Below are 19,130 nucleotides of genomic sequence, written 5' to 3' on the forward strand. Positions count from 1 at the left end.
TCTCTCCCCCTCTCTCTCTCTCTCCCCCTCTCTCTCTCTCTCTCTCTCCCCCTCTCTCTCTCTCTCTCTCTCTCTCTCTCCCCCACCCCTCTCTCTCCCCCCTCTCTCTGTCTCTCTCTCCCCCTCTCTCTCTCTCTCCCCCTCTCTCTCTCTCTCCCCCACCCCTCTCCCTCCCCCCTCTGTCTCTCTCTCTCCCCACCCCTCTCTCTGCCCCCCCTCTCTCTCCTCCTCTCTCTCTCACTCTCTCCCCCTCTCTCTCTCTCAATCTCTCTCTCACACTCTCTCTGTCTCTCTCTCCCCCTCTCTGTCTCTCTCTGTCTCTCTCTCTCCCCGCCCCTCTCTTGCTCTTTCTCTGTCTCTCTCTCTCTCCCTCTCTCTGTCTCTCTCTCCCCATCTCTCTCTCTCCCCGCCCCCTCTCTCTTTCTGTCTCTCTCCCTCTCTCTGTCTCTCTTTCCCCATCTCTCTCTCTCCCTGCCCCTCTCTCCCCCTCTCTCCCCCTCTCTGTCTCTCTCTCTCTCCCCTCTCTCTGTCTCTCTCCCCATCTCTCTCTCCCTGCCCCTCTCTCTCTCCTTCTGTCTCTCTCTCTCCCCCTCTCTCTCTCCCCCTCTCTCTGTCTCTCTCTCCCTATCTCTCTCTCTCCCCCTCTCTCTTTCTCTCTCTCTGTCTCTCTCCCTGCCCCTCTCTGTCTCTGTCTCTCTCTCTGTATCTCCCCCTCTGTCTCTCTCCCCATCTCTCTCTCTCTCTTTCTCTCACTCTCTCTGTCTCTCTCGCCCCCTCTGTCTCTCACTTTCTCTCTGTCTCTCTCCCCCTTCTCTCTTTGTGTGTGTCTCTCTCTCTGTGTCTCCCTCTCTCTCTCTCCCCTTTCCCTCTCTGTCTCTCTCTTTGTGTGTGTGTGTTAGAGGTAAATGAGTGTGTGTTGTTCGGGACGTGTTCTCAGTACTGCTCTAACACTAAAGGATCGTATAAATGCAGCTGCCACAGGAACTTCAAAGAAATAAACGGCGAATGCATCACGAAAGGTACACATCAAACATTCAAACCCCGCCCACTTCCTGTTTATAAAATATCTGTAAAACACATTGTACTGTTCTCAGCCAATCAGAAATCACTGTATGTTGCTGTGTGTTTCAGGACCAGATGATCAGGTGCTTTACGTAGCAAATGACTCAGAGATCCACAGATTTGTGTATCCGTTTAACCGAACACACACACACACACTTTTCGCCCGCTTTAACCAGAACACACACGTCGTCAGCATGGACGCACTTTTCCATCGTCACAAGTTCATCTGGGCGACTCAGTTTAACCCCGGGGGCATTTTCCACCGAGACCTGGGGGACAGGATTACCAGCCGGAGCCACGGTGGAACTGTAGTGAGTCACTCTGACACACACACACACACACACACACACACACACACACACACACACACACACACACACACACAAAACACTGGGCTGATTAGTTCACATGCTTTCCAGAGATCCTGATTGACATCTGGGCTTCAGGAAGATGAAAAAGGACAGATAACATATTGACAGCTTCTCTCTCTTTCTTATCCTTCCTTAATCTCTCTCTCTCTCTCTCTCTCTCTCTCTCTCTCTCTGTAGTGCCCAGGTTTCCGGCATCCAGTTGATCTGTCAGCTGATTGGGTGACAGGGTGTCTGTACTGGATCGATCATTCTCCCCTCATCACCTCTTCTGCCCCGCCCTCACTGCATCACTCCATCAACGTGGGAAAAATCGAAGGACAAAACTGCACACGGCTCATCACTGACCTGCAGGGGGAGCCGTTCTCCATCACCGTTAACCCCACCCAAGGGTAGGCAAATAAATAAACAAAAAATAATTTTTATTCCTAAAATATTTTGAAAGATATATTATTCAAACTGTTGTAAATACGTGTGTGGGGGACACCCCACCCCCACCCCACCCCCATTACAGAACTCGTCACATGGGTCAGATTTTCAACATTGAGTTATTGTGTTTTCATGAAAGGCTTTAAAAATCTTTCCAGTGATGCATAGATTAAGAAATTTGACCAATATACCACTGATTTTATATATATATATATATATATATATATATATATATATATATGGGCATTCAAAGTGGTTAATTTTTACTTTTTATGAAAAGGCAGAAATAGAGAAATTTGTTTGTAAAATTTACTCCATAACCTCCTGAGCAACACTTACCGTATTTTCTGGACTATAAGCCGCTACTTTTTTCCTAGGTTTTGAACCATGCGGCTTATACAAAGGTGCGGCTATTCTGTGGATTTTTCTTTCACCGCTAGGGGCGCTCTAACCGGAAGTAGAATCAAAAATAAGATAGACGAAAAATCAATGCAAAGAAGAATTAGCAGATCTTTAGCAGATAGAACACGCACGACAAATTACTAACTGGTAATTATTTTCAAATCCAGCGAAGATGATTAAAGTGACTTGTGGTTTCAAACACAGGAGAAATGAAGGTAAATAAATACCGGTTATTTTCTCTTGGTTCTGTTCCGTTTTAATCAGCAAAGTTGCTGCCGTGTTAAAAGGCACTGTTCGGAAAGAATCTGTTCAGGTACATACATGTACATTTACAGTACAAAATCGTTCTGTACATGCAGTAAATATCTAATTTTTCACCATAGATATCTGCGGCTTATAGCCCGGTGCGGCTTGTACATCTTTTTTTTAAATTTTTTTTTTAAATAGAGCGGATGCGGCTTATATACAGGTGCGCTCTATAGTCCAGAAAATACGGTATTTCAAAAAAGATATTAAGATTAAATTTGGGGCACATTTTCATTCTGGCTTGACAGATGTGCACACCAATTTTTTTTTTGCTGGAGTTTGTTAGGAACATGTTCTTAACACATTACAAAATGTAGATAATTTTTCGCAGGATTTTTCCCCCTCATATCCTCCCTGTATTTCTCCCTCAGTCTACAGTTCAAAAGTTCCAACATTCTCAAGTTCCTTGAACATGTTGTCTGTACGTCATATAAAACAACAGATGACCGCCTGGTTCAAGCCCTGTGCCATGGCCATGCAGAGAGACGCTTCCGCGGCCTCGCCCACATCCATTACCTCAACTCTATCCTTCTTGTCCTTTATCTGCCTGCACCTGTATCTGTACATTCTCTCACCCATCTGGAGGCAGCACATCTGGTTTAGGGCACATTATGTCCTTGTAGGTCTCAGGAACAAAGGCCCATTTGTAGAGGTGCTGTTACCTAGCTAGAGGAAGTCCAGGTGAGGGAGGGGCGATTGGACGACCACCTGGATCATGTCTTTGGGTATGAAGAAGTGATAGATTGGTGGTCCGTCAGTCCCAATCTGGCATGTGCAGCTGGAAAAAAGAGGAGTTCATTGAGCTGTAGACAACGAATACAACAAAAGATGTGAGGTCTGTTTCATTAAATTTAGTCTCGTCTGTGATGTGCAGCCACGGTGGGCACTCAGCATCACAGCCCATGCTTCTGAATTTAAAAATAAAAGGGCGTGAAAAAGAAAGGTCCCTCTGTGTCTGTACACATTCATTACATGTCAGTTCTTTGTCAAAGTCTTGGAATTGAATGGGACTGAAACTTCTCATCCTGGTTTATTGTTGTTTACTTTATGTAAGTATGTCAGTAGTATTCTATTCTTTAAGTTCGTTTCTTAAGACACGTATTTTTTAGTATGTTACCTCGTTTGTTGACAGTTTCGGCGAACACTTCCGCCTTCTTCAAAACAGTCACCAGATGTCGAGTGGTGACGTGCCTTATCAGCTGATGTTACTCTATGGAGGCGTGAACGTCCCGCCCAATTCGACAGGTAGTCCACGCCTCCTGCTGTCAGGTCGCTGCCCCAGGACTGCGCTCCAGGTGTGTGACAGCGCGTACGCTCCCTCATCCCGGTTCATCGTCCTCTGCGCCCGCTTACGTATCTCCACTGCCTCTAAAATCCAACGCTGGTATCTATTCTCTTCACGTAAGCGGGCGCAGAGGACGATGAACCGGGATGAGGGAGCGTACGCGCTGTCACACACCTGGAGCGCAGTCCTGGGGCAGCGACCTGACAGCAGGAGGCGTGGACTACCTGTCAAATTGGGCGGGACGTTCACGCCTCCATAGAGTAACATCAGCTGATAAGGCACGTCACCACTCGACATCTGGTGACTGTTTTGAAGAAGGCGGAAGTGTTCGCCGAAACTGTCAACAAACGAGGTAACATACTTAAAAATGCGTGTCTTAAGAAACGAACTTAAAGAATAGTTATAATAATCAGACATAATGAATTTTCATTACATATGTCAGTAGTATGTTTGTGCGATGCGTTCTCTGCACGGTACATATCAGTAAAATGTAATGTTCAGCTTCTGTCAGATTTTGAATTGTAAACTCAGGCTCATCTAATCTGTGGTGATTCTCATTGACTCACCGACATCCTGAAGCTCTCTCTCACTCGACTCGGTCGGCCTCGCTGCCCTCAGGGGCTTATTCACCACACCCATCACTTTCCATGACTAACCTGAAATCGGGCTTTGTTGGGTCAGAGTCATCCTCGAATTCTTCTCCGTTGTTACTGATATCAGTTACATGATTCTGAAGCGGGCGGCACGGTGGTGTAGTGGTTAGCGCTGTCGCCTCACAGCAAGAAGGTCCGGGTTCGAGCCCCGGGGCCGGCGAGGGCCTTTCTGTGTGGAGTTTGCATGTTCTCCCCGTGTCCGCGTGGGTTTCCTCCGGGTGCTCCGGTTTCCCCCACAGTCCAAAGACATGCAGGTTAGGTTAACTGGTGACTCTAAATTGAGCGTAGGTGTGAATGTGAGTGTGAATGGTTGTCTGTGTCTATGTGTCAGCCCTGTGATGACCTGGCGACTTGTCCAGGGTGAACCCCGCCTTTCACCCGTAGTCAGCTGGGATAGGATCCAGCTCGCCTGCGACCCTGTAGAACAGGATAAAGCGGCTACAGATAATGAGATGAGATGAGACAATTTAATTTAATACACTTCATATTTATTTCTGTGCTGAGCCAAATTGCAGTGAAATTTCGTTCGGTGTACACGTGTTGCATACTGAATGACAATAAAGGTTGTCTAAGTCTACAGGAAATGAGCTGTGTGAGGTGAACTGTGTAAGCGAAGGAGCAATGCAGCCAATCAGAAGCCTCCTTATAGTTCATCGCAACACAGAGATTAAATCCCATAATATAAATTCTGTTGACGCAAAGACAGGTGTTTTTTTTTTTATACCATTTTATTGTCTACTCGCTGAAATCATGTCAGAATGAATAGTGAATCTAGTGAGTGTGGAATCTCCACTGTACTGTGAGAGCAGACATTCAGCGGTACAAAGGCTGGAGGTTTTCACTTTTTATTTACAAATTTCTACCAGGATTTGACTACCTCATCTCAATAAAAGCACATTTTAAAGGTCATAAAGTATGAATTTCTGTAAAATTCATTCAAAACATGAAAGTGATACCCTGATATTATGCCAAAATCTCATTATCTCTAGCCGCTTTATCCTGTTCTACAGGGTCGCAGGCAAGCTGGAGCCTATCCCAGCTGACTACGGGCGAAAGGCGGGGTTCACCCTGGACAAGTCGCCAGGTCATCACAGGGCTGACACATAGACACAGACAACCATTCACACTCACATTCACACCTACGCTCAATTTAGAGTCACCAGTTAACCTAACCTGCATGTCTTTGGACTGTGGGGGAAACCGGAGCACCCGGAGGAAACCCACGCGGACACGGGGAGAACATGCAAACTCCGCACAGAAAGGCCCTCGCCGGCCACGGGGCTCGAACCCGGACCTTCTTGCTGTGAGGTGACAGCGCTAACCACTACACCACCGTGCCGCCATGCCAAAATCTAAAATTCAAATAATTTAGTATACACAGTGTATTTCTCCATTTATCTCAAAATCGTGACTTGCGACTTCTGACTGGTTTTGTAATGGAGGGTCGTATATTTAAGTGGTGATGAATAATTAGAGAAAATAAAGGTTCTGTAGGAAGGTTTTGAGAAATTTTAGAAAATCAGTTTAAATATTTTACCTTTAATGGGTGTAATTTTATAAATTTATCTCTCAACTTTTGCTAATTTGTCAGACTTATTTTGCCACTCAAAAAATACAAAAAAAAAAAAAAACAAGCACCAGTCCAGCTGAGTTTGCGTTTAAAGGAATCCCTTTTACACCAGGACAGTTTAATTAATCAAATATTTTTCATGTTTCGTCTTTATATTTAAGTAACTTCAGCTGAAGTTGATGAGCTTCATGTCAGTGGAAAAGTATGTGAATGTCTTGTAATTGTCGCGTGTAGCAGGTCTGAAATTCTCACACACTTTGCACATCTCACACACACACAGAGCGCACAAGACACACTACAGGGGTGTGTGTGTGTGTGTGTGTGTGTGTTCAGGATGATGTACTGGTCCGTGGTTGGTGATCACTCTCACATCGAGGAGTCAGCGATGGATGGATCACTGAGGCGTGTTTTATTAGAGAAGAACCTGCGCCGTCCGACAGGTGTGTCTTTATTTCTGTTTTATTCTCTCACACAGTCTCGATAAATGTCATGGTGACTGGTCTGTAGAACTTAATAAACACTACGGCTCAGATTTATTTAATTAGCAACAGTGCTAAACATTCCAAATGTCTCCGTAATAAACCTGGGGAAGCGGCCCCCGACGTCCCCGACACAGCTAAACTGTGGAACACTGAACTGGAACTTATTAGAGAGGCGGGCACCATGGACATTTTTAAACAGCAAATTTAAAGCATTTTAAAATCTTTTTTTAATCTACCTTATTATTAGTATCTTGCCCTTTATTAGTTATTCGATTATTTATCCTTTTTTATTTTATTTGTGTAAGATTCCCTGATTTTTCAGCTTGGATTAAGTGCTTTAACTGTTTATTATTGGACAATTTATTCACAATTTTAGATTCTTTGTTGTTTACTGATATGTAAAGCACTTTGAGCTGCATTTCCTTTCTGAAAAATGCCAAATATTATTATTATTATTATTATTATTATTATTATTAAATGTTAACTCGCCAGAGGAATGTGCCACTCTGTCAGTGCTGCGTTAGAGCTCTAGACCTTCCAACATCAACATTTTATAATATTTTGTGCTATATTTATTTTTACTATAAGTACTATATTTAATTTGACAAAACATTAGTATGCACACAAACACACCCACAGTGAATTTGTGTGTGTGTGTGTTTAGGTTTGGCGATTGATTATTATGGTGAAAGAGTGTACTGGGCCGACTCTGAGCTGTCCGTCATCGGCAGTGTAAGATTCGATGGCTCAGATGCTCAGGTGGCTGCCAGCATCCAACACGGTGAGAGAGACAGACAGTAAGACAGTCAGACAGTCATTTGGAAGGTAGAAGGTAGCGAAAGACAAATAAAGACAGAAAGAAATACGCATACAGGGAGGCAGACAGACAAGCAGGCAAATGGAGGTAGAGGCAGGACGAATGAAAGACAGGCAGACAGATAGACAGATCCCAACCATGTAGAGGTGAAATACCAATACAGACAAACCAACAGACAGACAGATGGAAAGGCTATGCGTGAGTGAAGTACAGTAGAGCAGCAGTGATTTATCTAGCTAACAGACAGAGAGAAAGACAGACAAATAAACAGAGGCAGACAGACAGAATCACAAGCAGTCATTAGTAAATATAAATAATTACTGTGCAGCAGTAAAGTGTGTGTGTTTCTGGCAGCTGCGTGATTAGGCGTGATCTTCCTGCAGGCGTGTCTCAGCCGTTCCGTATCGACGTGTTTGAGGACTATGTGTACGCCACGGCGCTGAATCACCGCGTGTTCCGCGTGCACAAATACGGCAGACAGCGCGCCATCACGCTCCAGCTGCCTGTGCAGCGAGCCTCCAGCGTGCTGGTGTTTCACCGATATAAACAACAGGAGGGTGAGACACCTCAGTGATAACTCATCACCCAGTTTACTGAGGGGAGAGTGAGACGCCTCAGGATAACGCTTCTCTCTTTGTCTGTCTGTCTGTCTGTCTGTCTGTCTCTCTCTCAGTGTTAAACCCATGCGTGAGGATGAACTGTGAATTTTTGTGTCTGTTGAACCCAAGTGGGGCGAGGTGTGTGTGTCCCGAGGGCAAATCGCTCATCAACAGGACATGTGTGGACACCAGCAGCAGAGGTACCGCTGTCTCTCTCTCTCTCTCTCTCTCTCTCTCTCTCTCACTCTCTCACACACACACACACACACGAGAGAGAGAGAGAGAGAGAGATGTGTAATTGTTGATATGGTGAAGTTTTTTTTTTATCATGTGTGTAAGGAGTCTCCAGTGTGAGCGCTGTGTAACAGTCAGAGACACTTCTTTACAGTTTCTCAGGAACTTCACAAGCTGTGTTTTTTGTCTTAAAGAGAAGAGAGAGAGGCTGGTGAGCGACTGTTCATCGGCGCTTTAGCGTCAGTGACAGCAGGAACACGTTGGTTTTATAATTATGTAGTGTTTATAAAATATTTGAACTTTGCATGATGTGAAGAGAAGCCGTATCTGTAAACCCTCAGCGTGTCAGAATAGAGTTGTGTATCTGTGATGACTCGGATCCACCCTCACCACTCTGGGGCAAAACATGTCTCGCTCCAGTTATTTTGACTGAAGTGTTTACCACACAGACACGCGAGATTCAAGACTTTTATTTGCCATTTGCTCAGGTACAGGTGTGCAGGGCACTGGGATTCTTGTGCAGATCAGTGTCAAGCCATAAAAATAAAGATAAAAACAACACGACTACTACTACTGCTACTAAAAAAATAATAATAAATTATTATTATTATTATTATTATTATAATAAAAGTGATCAATATATTAAGCAAGAGTAAGAAAATAGTAAAACATTCAATCCAAAAGAACACTTCAGTAATAATAAATTATAAAGTGAGTGTGCGTATGAGGATGAGGTGTGGGTCAGTCTCTTATCACAGTATTAGAGGAGTTTTGTTGGGTGCAGGGTATTTTTGTTGGGTGCAGGGTATTTTGGGTGGGTGCAGGGTATTTTGGGTGGGTGCAGGGTATTTTTGTTGGGTGCAGGGTATTTTGGGTGGGTGCAGGGTATTTTTGTTGGGTGCAGGGTATTTTTGTTGGGTGCAGGGTATTTTGGGTGGGTGCAGGGTATTTTTGTTGGGTGCAGGGTATTTTTGTTGGGTGCAGGGTATTTTGGGTGGGTGCAGGGTATTTTGGGTGGGTGCAGGGTATTTTTGTTGGGTGCAGGATATTTTGGGTGGGTACAGGCTATTTTTGTTTGGGTGCAGGGTATTTTGGATGGGTACAGGGTATTTTTGTTGGGTGCAGGGTATTTTGGGTGGGTACAGGCTATTTTTGTTTGGGTGCAGGGTATTTTGGATGGGTACAGGGTATTTTTGTTGGGTGCAGGGTATTTTGGGTGGGTACAGGGTATTTTTGTTTGGGTGCAGGGTATTTTGGATGGGTACAGGGTATTTTTGTTTGGGTGCAGGGTATTTTGGATGGGTACAGGGTATTTTTGTTTGGGTGCAGGGTATTTTGGATGGGTACAGGGTATTTTTGTTGGGTGCAGGGTATTTTGGGTGGGTGCAGGGTATTTTGGATGGGTACAGGGTATTTTTGTTGGGTGCAGGGTATTTTGGGTGGGTGCAGGGTATTTTGGGTGGGTACAGGGTATTTTGGGTGGGTACAGGCTATTTTTGTTTGGGTGCAGGGTATTTTGGATGGGTACAGGGTATTTTTGTTGGGTGCAGGGTATTTTGGGTGGGTACAGGGTATTTTTGTTTGGGTGCAGGGTATTTTGGATGGGTACAGGGTATTTTTGTTTGGGTGCAGGGTATTTTGGATGGGTACAGGGTATTTTTGTTTGGGTGCAGGGTATTTTGGATGGGTACAGGGTATTTTTGTTGGGTGCAGGGTATTTTGGGTGGGTGCAGGGTATTTTGGGTGGGTACAGGGTATTTTTGTTGGGTGCAGGGCATTTTGGGTGGGTGCAGGGTATTTTGGGTGGGTGCAGGGTATTTTTGTTGGGTACAGGGTATTTTGGGTGGGTGCAGGGTATTTTTGGTGGGTACAGGGTATTTTTGTTGGGTACAGGGTATTTTGAGTGGGTGCAGGGTATTTTGGGTGGGTACAGGGTATTTTTGTTGGGTACAGGGTATTTTGGGTGGGTGCAGGGTATTTTGGGTGGGTACAGGGTATTTTTGTTGGGTGCAGGGTATTTTGGGTGGGTGCAGGGTATTTTGGGTGGGTACAGGGTATTTTTGTTGGGTGCAGGGTATTTTGGGTGGGTACAGGGTATTTTTGTTGGGTGCAGGGTATTTTTGTTGGGTGCAGGGTATTTTGGGTGGGTACAGGGTATTTTTGTTGAGTGCAGGGTATTTTGGGTAGGTACAGGATATTTTGGGTGGGTACAGGGTATTTTTGTTTGGGTGCAGGGTATTTTGGGTGGGTACAGGGTATTTTGGGTGGGTGCAGGGTATTTTGGGTGGGTACAGGGTATTTTTGTTTGGGTGCAGGGTATTTTGGGTGGGTGCAGGTTATTCCACTCCAGCCTGAATGTCCTTTGCAAGCAGTCTGATACCTGCTGGGAAGAGACTGTTGTGGAAGCACTTCCTGTTTGTTCTGATGCTGTGTGCTCTGTGGTGTCTTAGCTGGTGTCTCTGGCTTCTCCGCTGAAACAGTGTGTGTCCTGGGTGAAGTGGGGCTTTAAGAACGGCCCACAGTTTGTTCCTGCAGCAGTGTGTGTACAGAGTGTTCATGAAGGGGAGCTGTGTTCCTAAGATCCTCTCTGCTGTTTAATACTCCTCTGGAGGGCCTTCCTCTCAGAGGTATCACGGTGGTACCTCTGGTGAGGATGCTCTCCACAGGACCTCTGTAGGCCTGAGTATGAGACTCATGACTCAGCCTGGCTGTCTTCGGTGACCTGATGAAACAGAGTCGCTGCTGTGCCTTCTTACCAATGACTGAGGTCTTTTCTGACCAGTTCTGGTTGGTGCTGATGTGCAAGTCAAGAAACCTTGAAGCTGTCGACTCGCTCCTTTTATCCACAGAGGTTGCAGAGGGGGAGCTTTCTTCCTGGAATCCAGGATTAGCTCTTTGGTCTTGTCAGTGTTGAGGACAAGAATGTTTTCCTTCCCATAGGCGAATGTCACAGTCAGCAGTTGCCTGTAGTGTGAGTCGTTGTTTCCCTCGATAAGTCCTAGGATGGTTGTGTCATCTGCAAACTTGTAAATGTCGCTGAGTTTATGAGTGGACAGAAAGTCATGAGTGGACAAGTAAGAGTCTTGGGCTGAGACAGTGTTCCAGTGCTGATGCGCAGTGCTGCTGATACCCTGTTCCCCACCCTAACCACCTGCAGTCCTTCTGTCATCGAGAATCCGATTGCAGGTGGGAGTGGGCTGCCCCAGATCTGCCAGTTTTGCGACTAACGTAGTGGGCTGGACAGTGTTAGTCCAGAAAGAGCATGCCGGTGAAGGTGGTGTTGTCCAAGTGTTCAAAGGCTGAGTGGAAGAGTGAGGGCCACGTCATCGTCCAATGGTCCACTGATCTGTTTTCCTGGCAGGTGAACTGAAGGGTGGTCACAGGTATGATTTGAGTTCATGAATCTCTGCACCAGTTTCTCAAGACATTTCATGGTGACTGATGTGATGTATACACACACTCTCACACACACACACACACACACACATTTGGACATACTCTCTGTTGATTTGTTAGACCATCTGACTCGCTTGTTTATTGGATTAGTGCTTAATGTGCCAACACCTCATCACTGCTCTAACACACGTGCACAGGAGCTTTAAAGAAAAGGAAACGGTCGGGAAAGGAAATGTTTTTGATCAGGTGCAGTGGGATTATCCCTTTTATACTCTGACGCAGTTCGGATTTGGCCCAAGATTCATATCCTGGATTAAAGTTCTTTACTCTTCTCCCTTGGCAGCTTTTCGTATGAATATTAATTCATCACCTTTCTTTCCACTGTATGGTGGAAATAGACATGGCTGCCCGTTATCACATCTTTTGTTTGCTGTGCTGATTGAACCACTGGAAGCAGCAATATGAGGTCAGACTGCTGTCAAAGGTTTATGAAGAAGGATTTCTGAGTGTAAAATATCCTCGTGCACTGATAAGAGTTTCTTCATCTCTTACATGAATTTAGCCAAATATCTGGACAGAAAGTTAATTTCTGAAAAAGTGAGTTCATGCCTGTGAAATTAACAGGCCAAGAAATTAATCTCAATTCATTCTCCTTTAGAGTTAATACTTATAAATTCAAATATTTAGGAGTTTGGGTAGCAAACATTTATCTAAAGCCAGTTATAACTCACTTAAAACAGGACCGTGAACATTGAGACTGATTACCACTATCTTTAGGAGGTAGAATAATTACAATTAAAATAAACGTTTTGCCAAGATTTCTTCATTTATTTCAATGTCTTTCTGTCTAAATCTTTTTTTTTACTCATGGAAAGAAATTAACCTCATTCATTTGAAATAAGAGAAACCCAAGGATGCATAAAATCACACTACAGAGACATTGTCAAGATGGCGGATTTGCCTTTTACCTGCCTTGCAGTAGTGTTATTGGGCAGCTAATATCACAGCTATATTGTATTGGACCACGGTATTGTCTGGTGGTATTATCCCGAAGCGTTTGTTGTTGGAGAATTTGACTTGTAGATGGGCGTCGTTACACTCCCTGCTGTGCTCAAGCTCTCCACTGTCTGAACCCGTGTCCAGCTACTCTTCCACCCTGACTGTAAAACATGACCTTCAGATTTGGACACGGTTTAGACAATGATCTTCACTTAAACATGTTTATACTGTACCTTCTATCAACTATCATGACTTTAAAGTGCATATCACGGGTAAATTCAGGAGCAAGATCAGTGTAATTCTCTTATTTTATATTAAACTTTGGTCAAATATCTGTAACATTCTGCATTCTCTGCAATTTTTTTACCTTGCGCAATACCAGAAAGATTCAGTTGAAATCAAGCCATTTGAGGTGAATTGGTCCGCCTCTGAAAAAACTTGCCATCTGGATTTCCGACAAACATTGATTTTCGTGACATCGTGTGCGGGACGCCTCCCTCTGAATCCTACGTCAGCGCTGGTTTGTTTATGAGAAAACGACCTGGTGGTTTTCTGCAAATTTCTTCAACGTTATCACGTAATTATTAAAATGGTTAACAGATGTATCGTAGGAGGGTGGAGCAACATTACATTCTTCATCCAAAGGTGAAGTAACATTGCTCTCAGGTGACAGTTCCATATTTCGATGCAAAATCGCTCACTGCTAAACTTGGTCTACACAGGCTGTGCACTGAAACCGTGCAAAGCTCACACAGCCTGCTGGCGCTTCCGCAGGTAACGTCACGAATCTGGCTCCAGACTCCCTTGTGATTTTTCCAGACATGTTTTGTTATTTGTGTCAGATAACGGAATCCAGGGACACATGTCGGCCCGGGGGCATTTTGAGTTATTGACAGATTCAGAAAGTACAGTTTCTAAGCTTTCCAATGATGCCTTCCATGTGGAGATCTGACAATATTTGAAGAATGTGTGGCCTTTTGAAAGTGTATACTTCTTAAAACAGAAAAGGGAGAAAATCGCCCTCAAAGTTTTCCATCTCAGCTACTCTGGGTGCAGGGCGGGCACATAATGCTGCTCATTTGCATGACATTAAGGAAAGCCCTACCCCCTACTAGCTAGCACGATGCCACTTTCATGTAAACAAAGATCACCACGTCAATTTTCCTTCCATGCAAAGTATGCCCAACACAATTATGAAGTACAAAAATAAGTCCTAAAGTATACTTTAACGTTTTGTGGTTGAAAAATTACTCACACCGTAAGAAAGAAAGATAGCACGATGATGACACAACTAACACAACGCTAGTTTCATGTAACCAAACTACAACACTCTCCGTTACATGCAAAAATAACCACACAGCCTTAGATTAATAAACTCACCCCATCAGAAAGAGAAATGGCGCCTTGCACACACCAATGCCTCCGATGGAATGTAGTCCTAGAACACTTCCTTTTGGTTGGGTTTTTTTTGCTAGAAATGGTGATCTCCGATGTAAATACCGAGTGTCTGTTTGCTTCGCGGTGTTTCAGCTCCTCTGCGCTCTGTTTAGCTTCCTCATTCCATAGTGAAATCACACACCTGTATGCAGTTAAGTAGCCATGAGCTCAGCTCATATCATACAGCTGATTCACGAAAAAAAAAAAAAAAAAGACTTAAATCATCATGTGAATGGCCCATATGGTAATTTACCCACACCCCCCAGCAGGCTACAGTCCTGACAAAAACGAGACAATTTGCAACAAAAAATGTATGCTTTTCCAACAAAACAATCTATTATCTGAAATACTGATTGCATTCTTCAAGATCTCAACTTGCACATGATGGAAAAAAACAAAAATCACAAATTTCGAAAAAAAAATGCTTCTTTTGCGATTATCTCGGATTCGTTTCGGCCGACATGCGTCCCTGGATTCGGAGAGGGGTCACATTTTATTTTTTTCTGCTGTAGACAGATGGCCTTGTGCAAAATTACCCTTCTGAATGAGTGTGTAAAGGGAAATACTTTCATATAAAAAAAAACGAATTTGGTCCAGGATATGCACTTTAATACTTGGATGAGAAATGGGATTGTTTCATTTAAAGATCTGTATACTGAAGGTAATTTTCTGTCCTTTGATATAAATGAAATATTCCATGCTTCTATTGTTATGAATATTTGCAGCTTTGGAAGATTTATCATCTTTAAATTCCACCCACTTTCCTTCCCTACCACCCGAATCGTTTACATTTCAGTAACAGGAATCAACCCGCATTCCAGTGAAGGAACTGGCACCATATACTCTTCCTGAAATTCCAGTACTTTGATCTCAACTAAAAACTCAACAGGAAGAGGATTTGGATCCAGAAGTAACAGATTAAACAAGGCCGAATGCCATAAATCAGACAGAGTCCTCCTCCAGCTGTTTACGACATGTAATCATTTGATTCAAAATTCTTCCCTGCTTACGTTGGTCTAAGGTAAAAAGTAAAGGTAAAAGTAAGGTTAGCTAAGTTGGCAGCAGATCTGAACCCCTGTTGTGATGAAGCACCAGCCCTGCTCTCTCACTGGCTGTGCCCAGCACTGGGTACTGACTGGTGATCCATGTCTGAGGTTCTATCAGAGATCCTGAAAGTCCCCATGGAGCAGCTCCTCCTTCTGCAATGTTTGGGGTTGGTCCACAGAATTTCCAACTCACTAAATGTGCTAAAAATATTTTAGCTTCACATCCCTGGTGGCCAGGTGGTGTATCCTGCTGGAGTGGAAGGAGAAATTCCCTTCAACCTTTAAAATGTGGATGAAAGATGACATGCACCTTTTGATATTAGAAAAAAACTCGATAGTCTATAAGAGGATGTGCTTTGAAGATTTATAGTGTGTCTTGGTACCACAGGTCCTTAACTTTCCCTGTGTGTGTGTGTGTGTGTGTGTGTGTGTGTGTGTGTGTGTGTGTGTGTGTGTGTGTTGCAGGTGGTCCTTGTCTGGCGGTGTGTGTGAATGGGGGACGGTGTGTGTTGAATGAGAGAGGACAGGCTCGGTGTGTGTGCAGGTCAGGGTTCTCAGGGGATCAGTGTGAAATCGACCACTGCGCTGGGCACTGTCACAACGGAGCATCCTGTTCTACTACTGTAACAGGTAACACACACACACACACACACACACACACACACACACACACACACACACACTTCTGTTTGTGTCCCTCCTTTTATTCTTCATTCTTTTTTACTGTCCCCCACCCCACCCCCACAGGAAGGCGTGTGTGTCGGTGTGTCTTGGGGTTCTCTGGCGTGGTGTGTGAAAGGAGTGTGTGTGATGGATTCTGTCTGAACGGTGGGTCCTGTGGCGTTACTGCGGGCAACCAGCCGTTCTGCCTCTGCAGTGCTGAATACACTGGAGAACGCTGCTCTCACCGTGAGCCTGCACGTCTGTCTGTCTGTCTGTCTCCCTCCCTGTCTGTCTATCTCTCTCTCCCTGTATTCCTGTCTCTGTCTGTCTCCCTCTCTCCCTGACTGTCTGTCTCTGTCTCGCTGTCTCCCTCCCTCCCAGTCTGTCTGTCTCTCTGTCTTCCAGCAGGTTCTCAGAATAATAATGCTGAAATGTATGTATAATAAATGGCACATTAACAGGTTATTACATATTTATTACACAATATAATCACGTACTATACATTATAATACATATAAATATGACATACACAATAATAATTATTTATTACAATGTAACAGTCAGATATCACATACTGACATTCATTACATTTTATAACATTTGATTAACTTGTAACACGTTACACACTATCACATTTAATACAGAATACATATTTATTACACACATCAATAATCTATTATTACACCTTATTTCCTATTTATTACACTGTATAGTACATGTTGGTTGAATATGCTGAAGAATATTTCTATTTTTCACTATAATATTTATTGAGTACACATACTGTATTACATATTAATTACATGTAATAACAGTTAATCCAGATTGCAATGCATATACATTTATTACAGACTAATAAATATAAATACACACTAGCACATATTAATTACTGACTACAACACACACACACACACACACACACACACACATATATATAACTTACACGTTAATATGTGTAGTGACTATTATACACTGTATTACATATTTATTACACTGTGTGTGTGTGTGTGTGTGTGTGTGTGTGTGTGTGTGTGTGTGCAGATATCTGTCAGCATTACTGTGTGAACTGGAAGGCGTGTTCGGTGTTGAGTGCGGGTCATGTGGAGTGTGTGTGTCCAGAGCGTTATGAGGGTGTGAGGTGTGAGACGGACCGCTGTGTCCACTGCAGGGACGCGCCATGTTTCATACACAATGGCACTGGAGACGTCTTCTGCAAGTGAGTACGCGCGTGTGTGTGTGTAAAAGCATTTGTACATTTCCACCTACTGTGCATTCTACTTAACTAGAACCGAGATGGATGATATTTTTTGTAATTAGATATGTTCTATATCTGTAATAGAGGATATTACTCTGTGGCGCAAAGGTATGAAGTTTACCTTCGAGTGGTGAATGTAGATATTTTTCAACACAAGAAGATAAACCTCATATCTTCAAGCCAACGTGTGATTTTCTTTTTATTATCTCAACACATTCACAAACAAAAAGTCCCCAAATTTATCAAAACAATTCATCGATTTCCTCACGAGTGTCATGTATATGTATATTTTTTTCTGCAAATTTCTTCAACGATGTGCGCCATGCACCAGCTCGCATGCAGCCTGCAACAAATGCTCCTGATCCTTTTTCTCTATTCTTTTCTACGTATCTTGTTTTTTTTTTTGTTTTTTTTACCGTTACCATAACACTGTAATCAAGCCACTATGAGGGTTGCAAGAGTTTTGGTGTTTTTTGCTCGCAGTCGCAAAACTTTTTTCCAGCGCAGCCACGCAATAACTCCACGCCGCCCGTGTTGTTTACACCAGGGATCAGCTGATTGAACTGAAGCCGGCCGCTCTAGCGACAAGACCGGGAGAGATCCCTGCGGTAATTTGGTGGAAAACACATCGAGGATGCAGAGGAAATAAGAAGCTACGGAGGAAGAGGGTGGCTTTGAGACAACGGAAGCTTATTGAAAAATCTTATAAGCCGTGTCTCACCTCTATCATCATGGGGAATGTGAGGTCCCTCGGGAATAAAGTGGACGAGCTGACGGCACTGGCCCAGAGTCAGACAGAATATCAGGAGTGTAGTTTAATGTGCTTCGTGGAGGCATGGCTGCACTGGGATGTTCCCGACGACAACGCTACAATCAAGGGCTTCCACACGGTGCGTGCGGACAGAGACTGCGCCAGGAGCGGTAAGCGCAATGGGGGAGGGCTTGCCATTCTTGTGAACAACCGGTGGTGGAACCCAGCTCACATCACCGTGAAGGAGCGCATCTGCAGCCCGGATGTTGAACTGTGTGCTGTTGGACTTCGCCCATATTATCTGCCCAGGGAGTTTTCTAATGTCCTCATGGTGGCTGTTTGTGTTCCCCCTCCCTCCCCTCTGCAAACCCGAACACTGCCTGTGACACTATTCGCTCTGCAATCGCCCCGCTACAGACTCAACACCCGAGTGCATTCATTGCTATCTCAGGTGACTTTAATCATGTTAATTTGGGCAAAACACTTTCCACTTTCACCCAATTTGTGAACTGTCCTACCAGAGAAGGAAGAACAATAGACCTGCTGTATGCTAATGTTAAAGAGGCTTACAGCTCTTCCCCCCTCCCCCCACTGGGCAGGTCAGACCACAACCTGATTTACCTCTTCCCCCTGCTATGTGCCTCTGGTGAAGAGACTGCCCACCACATCAAAGATAGTGAGGAGATAGACAGACGAGGCCAACGAGACACTGCAAGGATGCTTGGAGGTGACAGACTAGCAGACACTGTGTGAGCCCCACAGAGACGACATTGATGGGCTCACAGGGTGCATCATGGGATACATCAACTTCTATGTGGACACCATTGTCCCAGCTAGGACTGTCAGCTGTTACCCCAACAACAAGCCGTGGGTAACGAAGGACACCAAAGCCCTCTTAAATGAGAAGAAGAGGGCTTTCAGAGCCGACAACAAGGAGGAGGTGCGAGGAGTACAGCGTGAACTGAGAGCAACGATCAGGGAGGCCAAGGAAAAGTACAGGAGGAAATTGGAGTGGAAACTCCAATAGAACAACATGAGAGGGGTGTGGAGTGGAATGAAGACCATCACTGGTTACAAGCCAACCAACAGTGAAGGAGTGGATGGCAATGTGGAAAGGGCGAATGAGCTGAATATCTACTTCAACAGATTTGATGGCGTGACCCCAACCCACCACCACCACCACTCTTCTGAGGGATGGCTACAACCACACACTTTACATTCTCTCCCCTCCCCTGCCTCTTCTTGCCCAACCTCATACCCATTTCATGACTTCACTCGCACCTCCTCAACAGACCCCCTGGCTGAGCACCCCCCCCCCAAGAAACACCTTCATCCCTCCCCCACCCATCACCCCCACACTGATCATCAGCGAGGAGCAA

General features: G+C 44.5%; 1 protein-coding gene across 1 annotated transcript in view; it reads left to right on the forward strand.

The window, feature by feature from the left end:
• Nucleotides 1-19,130, forward strand: part of lrp1ba (low density lipoprotein receptor-related protein 1Ba) — a 453,831-nt gene that overhangs the window by 387,706 nt on the left and 46,995 nt on the right. The window contains exons 88-97 of the mRNA XM_060911172.1: nucleotides 900-1,019; nucleotides 1,132-1,373; nucleotides 1,611-1,822; nucleotides 6,409-6,515; nucleotides 7,222-7,338; nucleotides 7,758-7,931; nucleotides 8,048-8,173; nucleotides 15,551-15,715; nucleotides 15,833-15,994; nucleotides 16,787-16,961. Coding sequence (XP_060767155.1) covers nucleotides 900-1,019; nucleotides 1,132-1,373; nucleotides 1,611-1,822; nucleotides 6,409-6,515; nucleotides 7,222-7,338; nucleotides 7,758-7,931; nucleotides 8,048-8,173; nucleotides 15,551-15,715; nucleotides 15,833-15,994; nucleotides 16,787-16,961 — 1,600 coding nt within the window. The remainder of the gene's footprint in view (nucleotides 1-899; nucleotides 1,020-1,131; nucleotides 1,374-1,610; nucleotides 1,823-6,408; nucleotides 6,516-7,221; nucleotides 7,339-7,757; nucleotides 7,932-8,047; nucleotides 8,174-15,550; nucleotides 15,716-15,832; nucleotides 15,995-16,786; nucleotides 16,962-19,130) is intronic.

This window comes from Neoarius graeffei, chromosome 27, assembly GCF_027579695.1.
Source record: "Neoarius graeffei isolate fNeoGra1 chromosome 27, fNeoGra1.pri, whole genome shotgun sequence".
Classification (NCBI taxonomy): domain Eukaryota; kingdom Metazoa; phylum Chordata; class Actinopteri; order Siluriformes; family Ariidae; genus Neoarius; species Neoarius graeffei.